Source organism: Mixophyes fleayi, chromosome 1 (genome assembly GCF_038048845.1).
Source record: "Mixophyes fleayi isolate aMixFle1 chromosome 1, aMixFle1.hap1, whole genome shotgun sequence".
NCBI lineage: Eukaryota > Metazoa > Chordata > Amphibia > Anura > Limnodynastidae > Mixophyes > Mixophyes fleayi.
Genome location: NC_134402.1, coordinates 60,373,142 through 60,388,335, shown reverse-complemented (window position 1 = coordinate 60,388,335; position 15,194 = coordinate 60,373,142). Strand labels below are relative to the sequence as shown.

General features: G+C 40.2%; 1 protein-coding gene across 2 annotated transcripts in view; it reads left to right on the top strand.

Annotated features, from left to right (window-relative positions):
* The window catches only part of YIPF7 (Yip1 domain family member 7), a 79,246-nt gene that overhangs the window by 22,689 nt on the left and 41,363 nt on the right, over window positions 1-15,194 (top strand). For both annotated transcript variants that reach the window (XM_075189152.1, XM_075189160.1), the window contains one exon: window positions 1,063-1,244. In XM_075189152.1, the coding sequence (XP_075045253.1) occupies window positions 1,063-1,244 (182 nt within the window). The remainder of the gene's footprint in view (window positions 1-1,062; window positions 1,245-15,194) is intronic.

The window sequence follows — 15,194 nt, the reverse complement described above, 5'->3', positions numbered from 1 at the left end:
GTACTTTCTATTTCGTCATGTAGTGTATATAATAATTTACTCACCTTCATACATACTATATGTGGCTATTGTTTTCTCTTCATGTGGAACCAATAACAGAAGCAAAACTTCATATTATATGGACATTGTAATATAAACTATGGGTTGATTGACAGATTATAGCGCCTAGGTATCCTAGGTATATATTACTCTTGCCATGCTTTGCTGTGCTATTCCAACCCCTACTCCTATTGCAATAATACAATTGAGCAGATTGAATGAACCGTTGTCATCCCAGCTCTCTTTATAGACTATAAATTCGTTGAAATGTTTATTTAGAAATACAGTGTAAAATGGTCATGTGGAATGGCAAACAAGAAGTGGAATTTGAAGATTGTTTCATTGGAACATCCCACCCTATTCTGCTAGAGAAATTAATTTGCACTAAATATTGCCACAACTTTGCACACCTCTAATATATACAATTCTCAGTTATTAAATGGTGGTGTATGTTATATCAGCCAATAGTACAATGTACAAATACCATTTTAAAATAACGCAATCAGATTAAACCTATTCTGTTGTCTTGGAAATATTTTACCTTTAAGCCTAACTAGAGTAGCATTGAGAGTTCATCATAGCAGTTCTTATAAAGTGGGGTTATACTGTCTGAAATGTACCATGTCCAACATCCTTCACAGACACCACAATTTCATTAATTACATTTCTTATGTTCAGTTCTGTTTTCTAGTATTGGTACTTTAGAGCAGTGGTCAGGGAACAGGGGTAATGTCGGCGTATCTAAATATATTTGGGGGTAAAAGGTAAAAAAGTTCCCTGACCCCTGCTTTAGAGAGATCATTTTGTAAACTATTAATTAAATTCAGAATTTACATACATGCATATTTATACATTAGGCACACACTAAAGAAATACAGACTTGATACCTACAATTTTTAGACCAAAAAGCAATAGGGTAGAACAGGACAGGACAGATCGGGGTCATATAGGAAAAACTTCCTTTTTGCATTTTGGTACAGAAAACCCAATAGTCATTCACTGATGTTTCTCTTTTGTCTACAGGCAGGAAAGATACATTTTGGCTATGTGTATACAATGAGTATACTTGGCTGCCTGGGAATTCATGCTTTATTAAATCTGATGAGTGTCACAGGTGTCTCACATGGATGTGTTGCCAGTGTCTTGGGTTATTGCCTTCTGCCTATGGTGATACTTTCCTGCTTTGCCATTGTGTTTTCTTTACAGTAAGTACTGATATACTTAATATATATTAATTATACTGCTAATGTATTGTATATAATATGCAATTGGCTTACTATTCAAGTCATATGTGATCTCTAATTATATTCAAAACTAGAAATTGTCTGTTTGTATTTCAACTGTGAGTGGGGAACACACACCTGCTATTATAAGTTCACTACAAATGTTAATTACTGGTCGTATACAATTACTTATTTTATACAGATGGCACATAATCAGGGCCGATTGGAATCTTAATGTGGCCCTGGAAACAAATTTTAAACTTGGGCGGGTTTCTGCCCCTGATCGTCACCAAACCGATCTTGGATGGTTGGGAGAAGTTGCTCTTGGAAGATGTTTTGGTACCATTCTTTATTCATGGCTGTGTTCTTAGGCAGAATTGTGAGTGAGCCCACTCTCCTGACTGAGAAGCAACCTCACTCATAAATGGTCTCAGAAATACCCCATAAAATGTTTAGCGTAATTTGTCTCCATGCTTGTTCCGAAAAAAAACCCTCCTCTAGAAATCCTGCTATTGCCCCTTATCAATGCAATTATCACACAACTCATAAGCTTCCATTAATATACTGTACAAAGACCTGCTTTTATCTTGGTCATGCATTATCAGTCCAGCTGAATAAAGGTGAGAAATATTTAAAGGACTGTTCTCTTTTATAGTCTTATGCTCTGGGGTGTAATAGAGATACATGGTGTGTGTGTGTGTGTGTGTGTGTGTGTGTGTGTTTGGGGGGGGGATTGTGGAATTTTATAACTCTGATTACTTGAGTTTATCACTCAAAAGACATGGGGCTAATAACGTCACACTACTGACATGACTTATACCATTGAAAAGCTAGTTAAGAACTTACCTCATAAATGATAAAAAAAAGATCGTAACTTTACAATACAAAGTGCCAGTATCAAAAGATGCTATAAACTCCTTCATCAAATGCGACATTGATTGAATGAAGAAACGCTGTGTAAAACATCACTCGCTTATAATTCTGAAACAATCTGCAAGCACAAATGCTCACTGCTTTGTCTAAATGTCTATAAATTCCCACAGTATTGCACCATCTCTGTCAACAACACATTTCCTGTTTTTAAATCCAGCTTTGAAATTGCGGGGTTTCATTAATGTGTTTTGTTTCAAGCTCATTTTGGCATAAGATGAATAAATGGATTTTTTCAACTATGAACTCAATTCTCCCAACTCCTGAACTCTATTCCAAACATTGGAGAATGGGAAATCCCCTCCACTCTCACCCCTTAGCAACACCTCTGCTTATGCTACTACTCAATAAAAATGATTGGAAAACTAAATAGTTGAAAATGTTTACATACAATTATCAAGTCATTTTATACATAAATTAATTAATTTATTTATCTAGACATGAATATGTTCTTGAGCAAAAAAAATTTTTTATGACAAAGCTGTTACATCGATCTCAGAAATGTTGGTAATATCGCTTGTTCCAATTTCACATCCCATGAAGCTGATAGCATTGTCAGGTGTAACCTTTTCATAGGGATCGACACAAATGTGACTGATTTATGTTCTTTTAGCTGGCAGCCTAATAGATGACAGCAATAGAGAAATTGAATGGGCTGAATAATGAGAATTGGTAGGACCATGGCTGAAAGAAATGTGTTTTTCTTTAATCAGCTCTTACAACTATAAACCACAGCAGTACAGAGTCAGAAAAATAGTACATTACACACTCCTCCCTATTTACAGAAATGGCTATTATGTAGTAATGGACAGGATTATTTAACACCAGTATTGATTTCATATATAATATTTGACAAAGTAAAATAATTGATAAAGATGATAGATGTTTGTTGGAAAACCTTTGATAACGTTATTCCCTAATATTTCTCAAATGTTTTGACTCCCATAAACAATTAACCTGGTATCAGTAAGGTGTAACAATAAATACAAAATGCAATGTTATGTATGATATGTAGAGTGGTCCTAGATTAAAATACAGATTAGTTATACTTTTATTTTATACAATTCTGGACGTAAAAGTGCTGTAACCCATAGCAACCAGTCCTATTCTGTCACAGTTTAATACATTAATGCAAAGGTCTGATTAAATGATGAGGATGATGATGATGATTGGTTGCCATGGGTCATAGTAGTTTTTTCCTGTGCAACTGTTTTCATGCATACCCCCAAGTGACGTATTTGCTTATAGCACAGTACATGTATTATCTTTGTCTTCTAGACTTAGATTATCAGAAATGGTTTCAGGTTTAAATACCCAGGGTGTCCTGGGGGAAATTAGAACATGCTGAAATTCAAGGTCAAGTCCAACGTTACTGCCTGTGCATTTGTACCATATAGGCAGATCTTTACTTGACCTGGCTTAAAAGTGCTTCATAGTTATATATCTGTACCCCTTCTGCCAACTACAAATACTATGCTTGTATCTTGGAGCATTATATTTTTTTAAAACCACAAAACACTTTTATTAGTTTTTCCTTAATGGTTGGAATATAATAGGAATATGTAATAGAATGAAGCATATAATGTATAGCATGCATATCTTAAATGTTGCATATCTTAAACAATTTAAGTGCAATCATAAGCATTTGATATATGTGATCATTGGTACTTTTACCATAAAAGCTCATAACCTACTTGTTTTCTTTATATAACATACAATTTTTGGCAGGTGCACTAATTGAATACTTGTTGAATCTGAAAATGTAATAAAATATTTATGTATAATATGTGCTTAAGAAAGTGGCAGACTACATATAACTTTTCAGGAACTTCTCAAATGGTGCTCAGCCCCACAAAGGGACATGTGTTACCTATGCGGAGAAGTATTAAATGAGCATAGAACCAGCAGGAGGTGTTTGCACAGCTGAAAAATGTGGTTAATCTATGACTGGCTAATCAAATCAGTGAGAAGACATCAGCGACTGATTATGGGAATGGACTATCCAAGGTTTCCCAAACCCAGTCCTCAGGGCTCCCTAACAGTGCAGGTTTTCCCTATCTCCTTGCTGGAGCACAGGTGTAATCATTACTGACTGATACATTGTAACAGATCCACAGGTGGTCCTAATTATGTCACATGTGATCCAGAAAACCTGCACTGTTAGGGAGCCCTGAGGACTGGGTTTGGGAAACCCTGCACTATGCTCATTAACATCACTTGGAAGAGAACCAGAGAAGGGATATTTCTCTGGTTAGGAGGGTCATATGTGTCCATTTTGAGGGCTGCATGTGGCTGTCGGGCATCTTGCCCACCACTGGCTTCATTGTGGTAAAACAGGTTTCAAAGCCATCTCCAGAGTGGCCATTCATAGGATGAATCTTAAACTCTGTGAAGTGATTCAAGTATACTTAGATGTAGTACTTTCCACAAATGTGGGGTAAGGAAAGATAAAATGTGTATCCTGGGTGATAAACATCTTGTGGATAAGACAGAAAAATGTAAATCTAAATTGTGAGAGGTATCCTTTGTAGGTGAAAACAGTGTTTGTATGTGTGTGGTTTTCTATGTGTAGAAGTTTTACATAGTGTTTGAAAGTTCACATCAGTACAAATGTGGTCAGTGGCCATGATGTTGTAGTACAATCATAGACAACAGCTGGAGTCAGAGGTAGATTATCTATTTAAGTGCAGGAAAGATCACAAGCAGTAGCTTTAGCAGAGAGCACCATCTGTCCTGCTAAACAATGTTTGTGGATAAAATATTTCCAAGACAAGACGTTATGTAATTTTACTGCTCAATCGTCCATTGTAAAAATTACAAACTGGGAGGTCAAAATGTATTCAGAAAAAGTGATTAAAATTACCCTAATAGAATATCTATCAAGGTTTTGTAGTAATATAATAATATGCAATGATGTATTAATATTGATATAGCAATTGTGATAGTGATGAAGTTTCTATCCCTTAATATAATGTACCATTGTAAAATGCTATAATGGAACACAGTTACAGAGTTCTGGTTCAGATGATAGACTCCTCAGGTGTTCAATATATCCTCATGATTCTCCTATCATTTTGCTTGTTGTGTATAAGCTCTCCCACCCAGTCAACATAAAGATGAATTATATTTTAGCTGTGTCACTTAAGAAAAGAGAAAAAACAGAATATGTGTTTAATACTGTTTACTGAATTCTCCCATGTGAAGACAAACAATTTGGTAGTCACTATAGCAAAACTTATCAGTACTTATGTTGAGCTTGAGAAGGGAAATAAAGAGCGTAATCCCCAGCCCCCTGAGCAATTAAAGGAGCTAATAGCCTGGATGATGGTACAATTTGTGACTAAGGAGGATGTGTATGCTATGCAGGGGGTGAAAAGAGCAAGGTCCCAGACTAGTTTGGTTTTCCCAGGCTGAAATAGGTTTGTTGGAAGATATGAATGAATCCTCTGGTAGTGAATCTGGGGACAGTAAGAAGACACCAGACTATTTAGTTTGGATAGTGTGATAATTCTTCTCTGTCATGTGGATGAATAAAGCATACCTCCACTGCAGTTCAGAAGTTCTTCTTTGAGGATCATAGTAAAAGAAATAGATTTTTTCCTATGTATTAGGTAATGAAGGATTTAAGTCATTAAGTAAGGGATCAAGTGGAGAAATCTCACTCTAACTGGAAAAGATTAGACCACATGTATACCTTTTAGTAATAGTAGCATTAGCCAGTTTATCAACCAGGACCACTATTCTTTTAGAAGACATTGGTCCTTTAAGAGATCATATGGATAGGTAGATAGAAAGTCGTTTTAAAAAGTTTCATATTTGTTCTGAAACTATCTTGATATCAGGGGCAGTTATGTTTTTAGTGGCTAGAACACTTAGACCAGGCCTGTCCAACCTGCGGCCCTCCAGATGTTGTGAAACTACAAGTCCCAGCATGCCCTTCCAGCTATCAATAGGTTGTCTACTGGCAAAGCATGCTGGGGCTTGTAGTTTCACAACATCTGGAGGGCCGCAGGTTGGACAGGCCTGACTTAGACTATGGGGTGAAACTCTTCATACAAATGTCTATGAAAATATTGGTAGGCAATATTTGCTGAAAAGCAAAGTATTGCAGATCAAAATAGATTTTCTTTGTGAGACATTGTTGGATACCATTACCTATTCATCCAGAACTTGACACCATTGTAAGTTTTCAGCAGATAAATCTAACCGATAGCCGCAGGTTTGAAAGGTGAAGTATTTCTCTTCCTCTCATTTATCATCACTTCAAAGATGTAAGAAATTACATGCCTGGGATACAATACACAGGACAAGGTGGTACCATTGCATTTAAACAACCTTTATAGGTGTTCTGACTCACAGAGGGGAGATCAGGTCAATGGACCTCACAATTACTATCGTCTATCTCAGTCTCCACTAACACCTGTGGGCTGCAGGATCAAAGAGTATGCAGAAAGTTGTACACATACTATTCAAGATTAATTGGTTCTAGACATTGTTAGAAGGGATTATCAGATAGAATTTTATCATGTCCCCGGGAGAAACGTCTTTATCAGATCTGGTACCCCTTCATCATCAGCAGAGTTTGAAACTTTATATATCAGTCTGCTTACTGATATATAAAGTTGATTGCAGGAAGCTTGTGTTATCTCTTTTGTTCCTCCAGCCCAGATAAACACCAGCTTTTATTACAAACTATTTCTGGTCAAAAAATCTTCAGGGGCTTTTCGTGTTCTGTTCTGGACTCAAAGGAGCCTCAAACATTTTGACAATACAATACATTTCTGTATGGTATCAGTGAATTCAATTGCCACTGCTATAAGTTAAGGGGATTTTCTCTGACCCATAAATCTTCAGGATGCTTACTTCCATTTCCCAGTTGCAGTTAATCACTAGAGATTCCTCAGGATCTGTTCCCTTGAACAACATTTCAAGTTCACCTGTCTTCCTTTTGGTCTAGCAACATCCCCAAGAACTTTCATCAAGGTATTAATTACACTGGTGGCAAAATGATGGAAATGGGATCACTCTTTGGCCCTATCTAAATGAAATTCTAGTGATGGGGAGGTCAGATCACATTATAAATGATAGCTCAAGTATTGGCATTTCTGAAGGAACATGGATGGATTATAAACAAGGGAAAAAGACATTTTCCTACCATCATAAAGTTCTGGGGGTTAAAATATATACACTGTACGAAATAAAGTATCTTGACCAAAGAGATATGCAGCAAGATCCAGAACTTGGCTTGTCAACTAAAACTTCAACATCAGATTACAATCCAAAGGGGCATGCACCATCTAAGAATGCTTTCCTCCACCATAGGAATTATCCCCTGGACAAGGTGGTACATGAAAAACCTCTAGCTAGACTTACTCCATGGGATCACAAACAAATATCTCTAGATTGTGCCATTTGGGAGGCTCCCAACTTGTGGCAGAGTCCAAAACTAAGAGTAGATACTCCCCAGTAGGGAGTATCTCTTTCAGAACCAGACTGGATAATACCCTGTGCAAACTTCAGTGTCACAGGCCAGTCAAAAGAAGTACAGAGTGTAGGGACAAAGATAGAAAAGAAATTGTGCATAAATATTCTGGAAATGCGGGTGCTATGGATAACAGTTCTTTCATACTCTCTTACATGGAAAGTGTCTCATTGTATTCTTGCACAACAGGACTGTAGTCCTAGGTACCAGGATCAAGTCCATAATGGCAGAAGAAGCAAAAGTCATGTCAGGACAGAGAGAAACCTGGTAGTCATTATCGGTACTTCATGTGGCAGGCATACAAAATATCAATTTCAAGTTCATCCAGGAGAGTGGGCTTGGCCTTAGGAAATATTCCAGTTGCTAACAAGAAAATTCAGCCACCCTCAAGTTGACATAATGGAGACAAATTAAAACACCAAAGTGCCTAAGTTTGTCTCTCACCCCAAAGTTCTATGATCAGAGGGGATAGATTCCCATGGACCTTTTATCTAGGGTATGTCTTTCCTCTAATTGCGCACACCTTGAAAAAAAACAAAAAAGAAAAGGCAGAAATCATAGCAATCCTTCCATTCTGACCACACCACCTTGGTTTGCAGTAGCTTGGAAGATGCTTTGCAAGTAAATTGTGGCTTCTTCCTAGTTGGCCAGACCCCTTACATCAGGGTTCATTTCTTCATCCAAATCTAGAAGGTCTTTCTTTGATGCCATGGAAATTGAGCGGTCACTGTTCAGAAATAAATTAATCTCAGAGAATGTGATTGACACATTTCTGCAGAAAGAAAATAACTATTCTTGGTCTATTATAAAATTAGACAAAAATTCATCATGTGGCGTGAGTCTAAAGTGGTTCCAGGTTTGGATGCTATTGTACATATTTTTTATTTTCTTCAGGATGGCTTTAGTAAAGGTATCACCCTCTATACTCTAAAGGTACAGGTATATACACTCAGGGTATTAAGGCAGCATACTGAGCGCATCGTGCAGTTGTTCTCAATGGCACGTAAATTGGCTCTGCAAACCCCCAGTCAGCAAGGAACGGATTTCAAGATACGTGTGGTGTTGACTATGGGTGTAGGTTCACTCTGCTGTACTAGATCAGACACTGCCGGATGCGCACAATACATACATGGAATATGAAATCTCAAAAGAACCAACAAAAGAAAAAAAATCAATTAATGTTGCCTGTCAATAATATTGTCATTTATGATTAGAAATGGAAATTATCTAAAAAAAAATTGTTATATAATTTTTTTTTATTGAAAAACATTAGGCTTAGGCTGTCCTTAATGTCTACTGTACATAAAATACATTTTTAACTGCTCCTGATTGCAGACACATGTTATAGCATGCATACGATACTGACTCAGGACTAGCCCCATAGCTGGTACAAGAGAAACGGCAGAAAAACCAAAGACTTTCATAGACGCAGAGCGTCATTGCAGCATGGTTGCATTCGCTTGAGTTTGGCACGCCCACATTTTGCATTGAGTACGGGCACACGCTCCTTCCCCACCCCGTTCACTCTCCGAAATTGTAGACCGTCGTAACTGTCATTTGTGTTGGCACAAATGCCGGCCGAGTGTCCTCGTTCTGGGCATGTGCAGAAGGGATTTGCGTACGATGCGACACAAAAAACAGAGATACGTTCCTTAATGATTTAGGATATTACGAAGCTGAGGGACCTAGACTGGTAGACCAGGCTGCATGAGAAGCCGCCATAGTCCCAGTACCCAAAGGGGAGTCTATTTACATGGTGTCCCCTGACCACAAGTTTGACCATACCACACTCCAAATTATGCAGAAACAAGCAACAGAGAATGAGAAAAAGGCTTGGGCAAAACATTGATCGCTAGAAGTACAAGGAGAGTGGTGTAAAGGTCAGCGTTTGTGTCTGCCAAAAGCACTTTATCCCATTATGGGAAATATAGCACATGGGAATGTGCATCTGAGGAAAATGTTATGGTTGCACTCACTAACAGGTTATGAATAGCACCAGCGTTCGCCCAAGCAGCACAGACGTTAGTGGCAGGATGCCTAATCTGTGCACAGAATAACCTGGGTAAGTCTGTCCCAACTCCACAGAAAAGCACACCCCAGACGCAGTATCCCTTTGAGAGCATACAGATAGACTTTATACAACTTCCCAAATGCTCGGGCTTTGAGAATGTGCTTGTCTGTGTTGACCTCTTTAGTCACTGGCTGGAGGCGTGGGTGTGTAGGAAAGCAAATGCTAAAACAGTAGCCAAGAAAATTATGGGTGAGGTAATCTGCAGATATGGGGTACCAGAGGTCATTGAAAGTGACAGAGGGACACACTTTACGGGGCAAGGATTCCAGAAACTGTTAAAAGACATGGGAATCATATCTGCCCTTTACACCCCCTACAGAACCCAAAATTCGGAGTTTGTGGAGCGCCTTAATGGTACTCTGAAAATTGAAAATGCAGAAAATAATGGCTGAAACAGGCCTGCCAGGGATCTCATGTTTCCCTATGGCCCTACAGTCAGTAAGAAACACTCCTAGGAAAGACACAGGTTTCACCATATGAGATTCTGTTTGGCACAGCACACAAAACAGGCTGTTATTTTCAACAGCAACTACAGCATGTACATGGTGATTTGTTGAACTATGTTGCCTTATTACAGAAACAACTAACTAAAATTCATGGTCAAGTGTTCTTTTCCATTCCAGACCCTAATTTTGATACAGGTACGCACTCCCTGAGACCTGGAGACTGGGTGGTCACATGGAAACATATCCAAAACAGTCTTGAACTACGATACGAGGGTCCATATCAAGTCCTACTGACAACTCCCACATCAGTGACTCAAGAGAAAAGACACCTGGATTCACGCATCACACTGCAAAGTCAAATCAGGGGAGTCTTGTTCTGACAAATAGAAATGTACTGTCTTATGGTATTGATATGTCTTGCCAGAATAGTAGTGATTGAAGTCAAGGCCTCCCTAACTCAGCGTGAAACAGACAGATAAGTGACAAATTGCCTATGCCACTGTGAGAAACATATGAGAAGGAGTGCTCAACAATTTGCACTCATAGGAGAGTAAACTCTGAAAATGCCTTTGTGCAGATGCATAATCTCATCAGCAAAGCTGTCAATAATGATTCTTGTTGGATATCGGGAATATTGGCATTAGTAGCAAGGGGTTTGAAGCCCCTGTTGATCATATATATGATAATGAAACTAATGATATAATTGATGAAGAAGTTACTGACACTTGACTGTTGTCTCTCCAAAAAGGGAACCACTGAAAATCCCGAACCTCTGATGATCACAGAAATTACCGCTGAATCCACACCTGACGATGAGCATCATGAATCATTCCCACTAGCAAAGCCAAAGAACTGCACAGTTTGCGACAAGAAACTACTAAAGACTGAATGAGGAACAAACAAAACTTGCAGAACTACTTATTAAGAGACTTTTTCCTAGATAAATGTTCACTGCAACTGCAGTTCCTCACAAATCAGGACAAAAGATGAAGGATCACAGACTTGTCACTGGTAGTGGGTGGGTTATTAAGTCCTACAGGTAACAACCCTTAAGGTGAACAACCCTACATATGTGGCCTGCAGCAGATACATATGTATAAGTACCTTCAGACCTACGATAAGAATGTGATTCCGGGAATAGGCAGGATAGATAGGAGGAGATGCTAGCCTACATTTGAGATGTCCCTTGCGGGAGGGGAGATCTCACTGCCGTGTCCTGAGGGCATGGTTGGGTGAATTGCATCATTAGGCCCAACCACCTCTGCTAAATGAACATATTTTCGGTCTATTGCAACAGGGAGTGGGGGCAGGATGATGTGATTTGCTGTGAATTGCATCACTATGGCTTGTCCCCCACCCACTTCACTAAAGAAGTGGCAGGATACGGGAGGCTGCCCTGCTCTCCCGGAAGTCCGAGAGAATATTAGACCGGCATAAACATACTGTCGGCCACTGCACCTGTATGGTATGCAGAACCTCCCTATTGGAGATGAACAATTCCAAGGATGTATTACCAGTATATTAGGTGCACTGTGTCTACTCCATTCCCCTGACAAGAGAGGAATAAGGGACACCCAACCAAGTCCCCTCCTACCTAACTATTTAATGTCCACCGGATAGGAAAAGGTGCCCCTGTGACGAGCGAAGTGGTGCCTGGCTGCTCAGTACGCGTAAGAATTACCCACTACCCATATTCATTTCTTCGTAACTGGGGAGCCTGTAACAAAAACAAAATAAATTCCATGTCAAATCCATGACTGGACCTTGTCACAGCATCTACCACATCAGGGTGGAATGAGTAGGGGGGGGACTGGGCATGGCATATTGTAGCAATAGAAGAGCCTTCCTCAGTCACGACTTTAGCCACCCCAATCCTAAAGCAGTGGGTCCGTAAAGGGCTGGGTCTAAAACTTAATTTGGAGAGAGCACCCTCATTGGCATGCATCATCCAGGGCTCATCACCATGAAGTCTGACCCCCGCAAATCGGGAAGACATTGCTACTGGACAAACATTCTGATCCTCCTGTGCTATGGAAATCCACTGACCTTTGCCCCACTGGTCAGTCTTGGACCTAAGAATTTTGCAAGAAATTTGGTTAACATTTATGATCATGGGCCAAGCAAGCAGCATGTTACGCCTGCACTACTAACTCACTTACACAGCACATCTGTCTGTGCGAGTGTCCTCAGAGGACTGACTGGGAACCGTGACTGGCATCATGAATTGACATAGTGTGGGCTGGGGGGACCTGAGGTGGTTGGACCTGGATGGAGGAGGCAAAAGAGTCCCCAGGATGAAACCTAGGGTGAGGGGTCCCTGAGCATACTAGAGGGGATGGCAAGGTGTGGAGTGGATAGGGATCCAACACTGGCGGGTATGGAACCCAGGATGAATAAGCAGGCGCTGGGTGGGAGGAAGGAAAATCAGGCGTGGGTATGGGGCAGACCACTGGGGCTGGTATACTGGGTAGGGGGTGGGGTGGCTGGTGGGCCAGCCTGATGCCAAGACTGTTGTGAGCGGAAGGACTTAAAGATGGATACAGGAAGGACCAGGCTGCGTAACTGTCTGCTCCATGTCATAGAGAGGGATGACGTCACAGGGTGACGACTACTTATCCCGCGGGGCAGGTAGATAGGCTGGCAAACAGGCTGGGGAGCACCTGGAATCTTGGGATAAGAATGGGGTGGAAATCTTTGTTGCAATGCCCGAGTAAGGGTGGCCAAGGGGTCTAGAGGCTAAGGGTGAGGATGTTGTGGGGTAGGGGGCACCCTGTGCTACAGCAGTCCTTGCTATGGGGGGTGCATTCCCCTAATAACATGACCCTGGGGATGCACTGAGGAGGGGGTGGGGTCTTAGGTGTACATCCGGGGGAGGGTTACCACCTGTAACGCACTGGTGGGGGGCAAATGGCCCTAACTCTGAGGGAACAGCAGGCTGGGAGAGGGGAGGAGAAGGGCATCCTCTCCTCGCTGCCCGATGTCTGCCAGCTGAAGGGACAAGAGCTCCGGAGTGTGCATGCACCGTCTGTGTGACCAGAACACCCATGGAGCATCAGTTCCCGGGCAGACCTGGAGCTTTACACTTTGGTTGAGGCATTGGGACCAGGGAGGATATCAGGGAGGCAGGTATATTGGCAATGAACAAGTGTGAATGAAAAAGGAGGCGGTGGGGAAAGGAAAGGACAGGGAAAGAGTAGGGAAAAAGAGAGAGTGAAAAAGATAAAAGGAAACAGGAGCAAATAATAAATCGTAGGAAGTACAAGAGAGGGAAAATAAAAGACAGCTACAGAGAAATAAATCAATCAATGAGACTAGAAATAATATTGAGCCTGATGCTGGTATCTCTGCTCCACAGGAATTTGTGCAGCAAAAAGAAGTCTAGCAATAACTGAGGGAAGAATATATGGGCCAGTCAGGGCCCCTCCCCTGTGGATACCATTGGCTTGAAGATGTCAGCAGATTTAACCCCTAATATGTAAGTGAATGACTCATGCACAAACATATACGTTTAACCTCACTTGTTAAAACTAAGGGCCTGATTCATTAGGGAAGATAAATGCCAATACATGCTCTGTTTTGCATAAAATCACTCTGCGCATGCCCAGAAATGGACCATATGCCGACGAACGCAAGAACAGCCAAATCATCTTCGAGCACAAAGGACTCTTATAACAACCTATGATTTCAGGTGCAGAACAGGGAGGAGAATGGGCATATGCACAAGGTTAATGTACAGTAAGGGTGTGCTAAGCTTGTGCGCATGCAGCTGTGCCCGATTCAATCTCAATGGGAATGGTAATGGGAATCTCAAAGGTACGTGTTTCTCTGTTGTATCATTTGCACCAACCCACAGGTCAGGTGTAAGTGCTGAGTGATAGTAATGGCGGTCGTGTATACATGCAAGAACATGTGTTAGCAAGCTACAGCAACTGTGAAAATGCATTTTATGTACAGTAGACAATCACATTCTAATAATTGTATTTTATGGCGAGTGGAGAATAAGAAAAAAAAACTTTATTTTGCTATTAATGACTATGTTATTACAGGTAACAGGTAAAATTAATTGAATACTTTTTTTTTTCTTCTGTACGTACGTTCTGTTCGGACTCAATATATTTTACATATGTATTGGACGGATCCTGTTGTGCATTGTCTGTCAAAGCAGAGCCTGCCTAGACCCATATTCAACAAGAGATGTTTCTTCAGATCCTCTCCTTTTTGAATATGGATGTCCGCATTCCCAAATTAAGCGCATTTAAAAAAACACACCATAAGATAGCATTTCTTAATTACCTTTGTCACTTTTGTACTTTTTAAATACACTGTTATTAAATTATTGCTCAGTTGAGCATTTAGATGTGATTTATAAAATGGCCTAGATGGAGCAAAAGACATTACATTGAAAATAATGACCAACACCCAAGTTCCGCTACCCCGAGAGGATGCGCAAACATCAAGTTGTTTTGCTCATTCGAAAAAAAAGGCTGTGCGACCCTACTTGAAACTGGGAACACCTCCCTAAATACGCCACAATTAGCAGTTCATTGAAATCTCTCTCCCTGCAAAATCTTAATTATGTCTTTAGCCACAGGATCAGGTGCATTAGTTAAGGTAACCCTTTCAGCAGGAAAGACTGCAACTAGATCCTGCCATCATACAGAGGTGTCAACCTGACTAAATTTATCCCGGAGGTATTTTTAAGATCCTGAACTTAGCACTGACTTTATGATAGAATTAACCTGAATTCAGTTAATCACGCTTTTACATAAATTAAGTTAATTCAGTTAGAAAACCAGTGATAGGTTCAGGAGAAGAATGTCTCCTAGATGAAATGAGTCAGGTTGACGTTTTGCTGTCATCTTGACATACTAATTTATGCCTATAATAACTGGTTATTTCATGCAAAAATAAGTAAAACACTAAATATTCCCTTTAAAAGAAACAGAGCTAACATAGCTTCATAGTTGCTTTGAAGTGATTAAAAATGATACCTGTGGATGTAT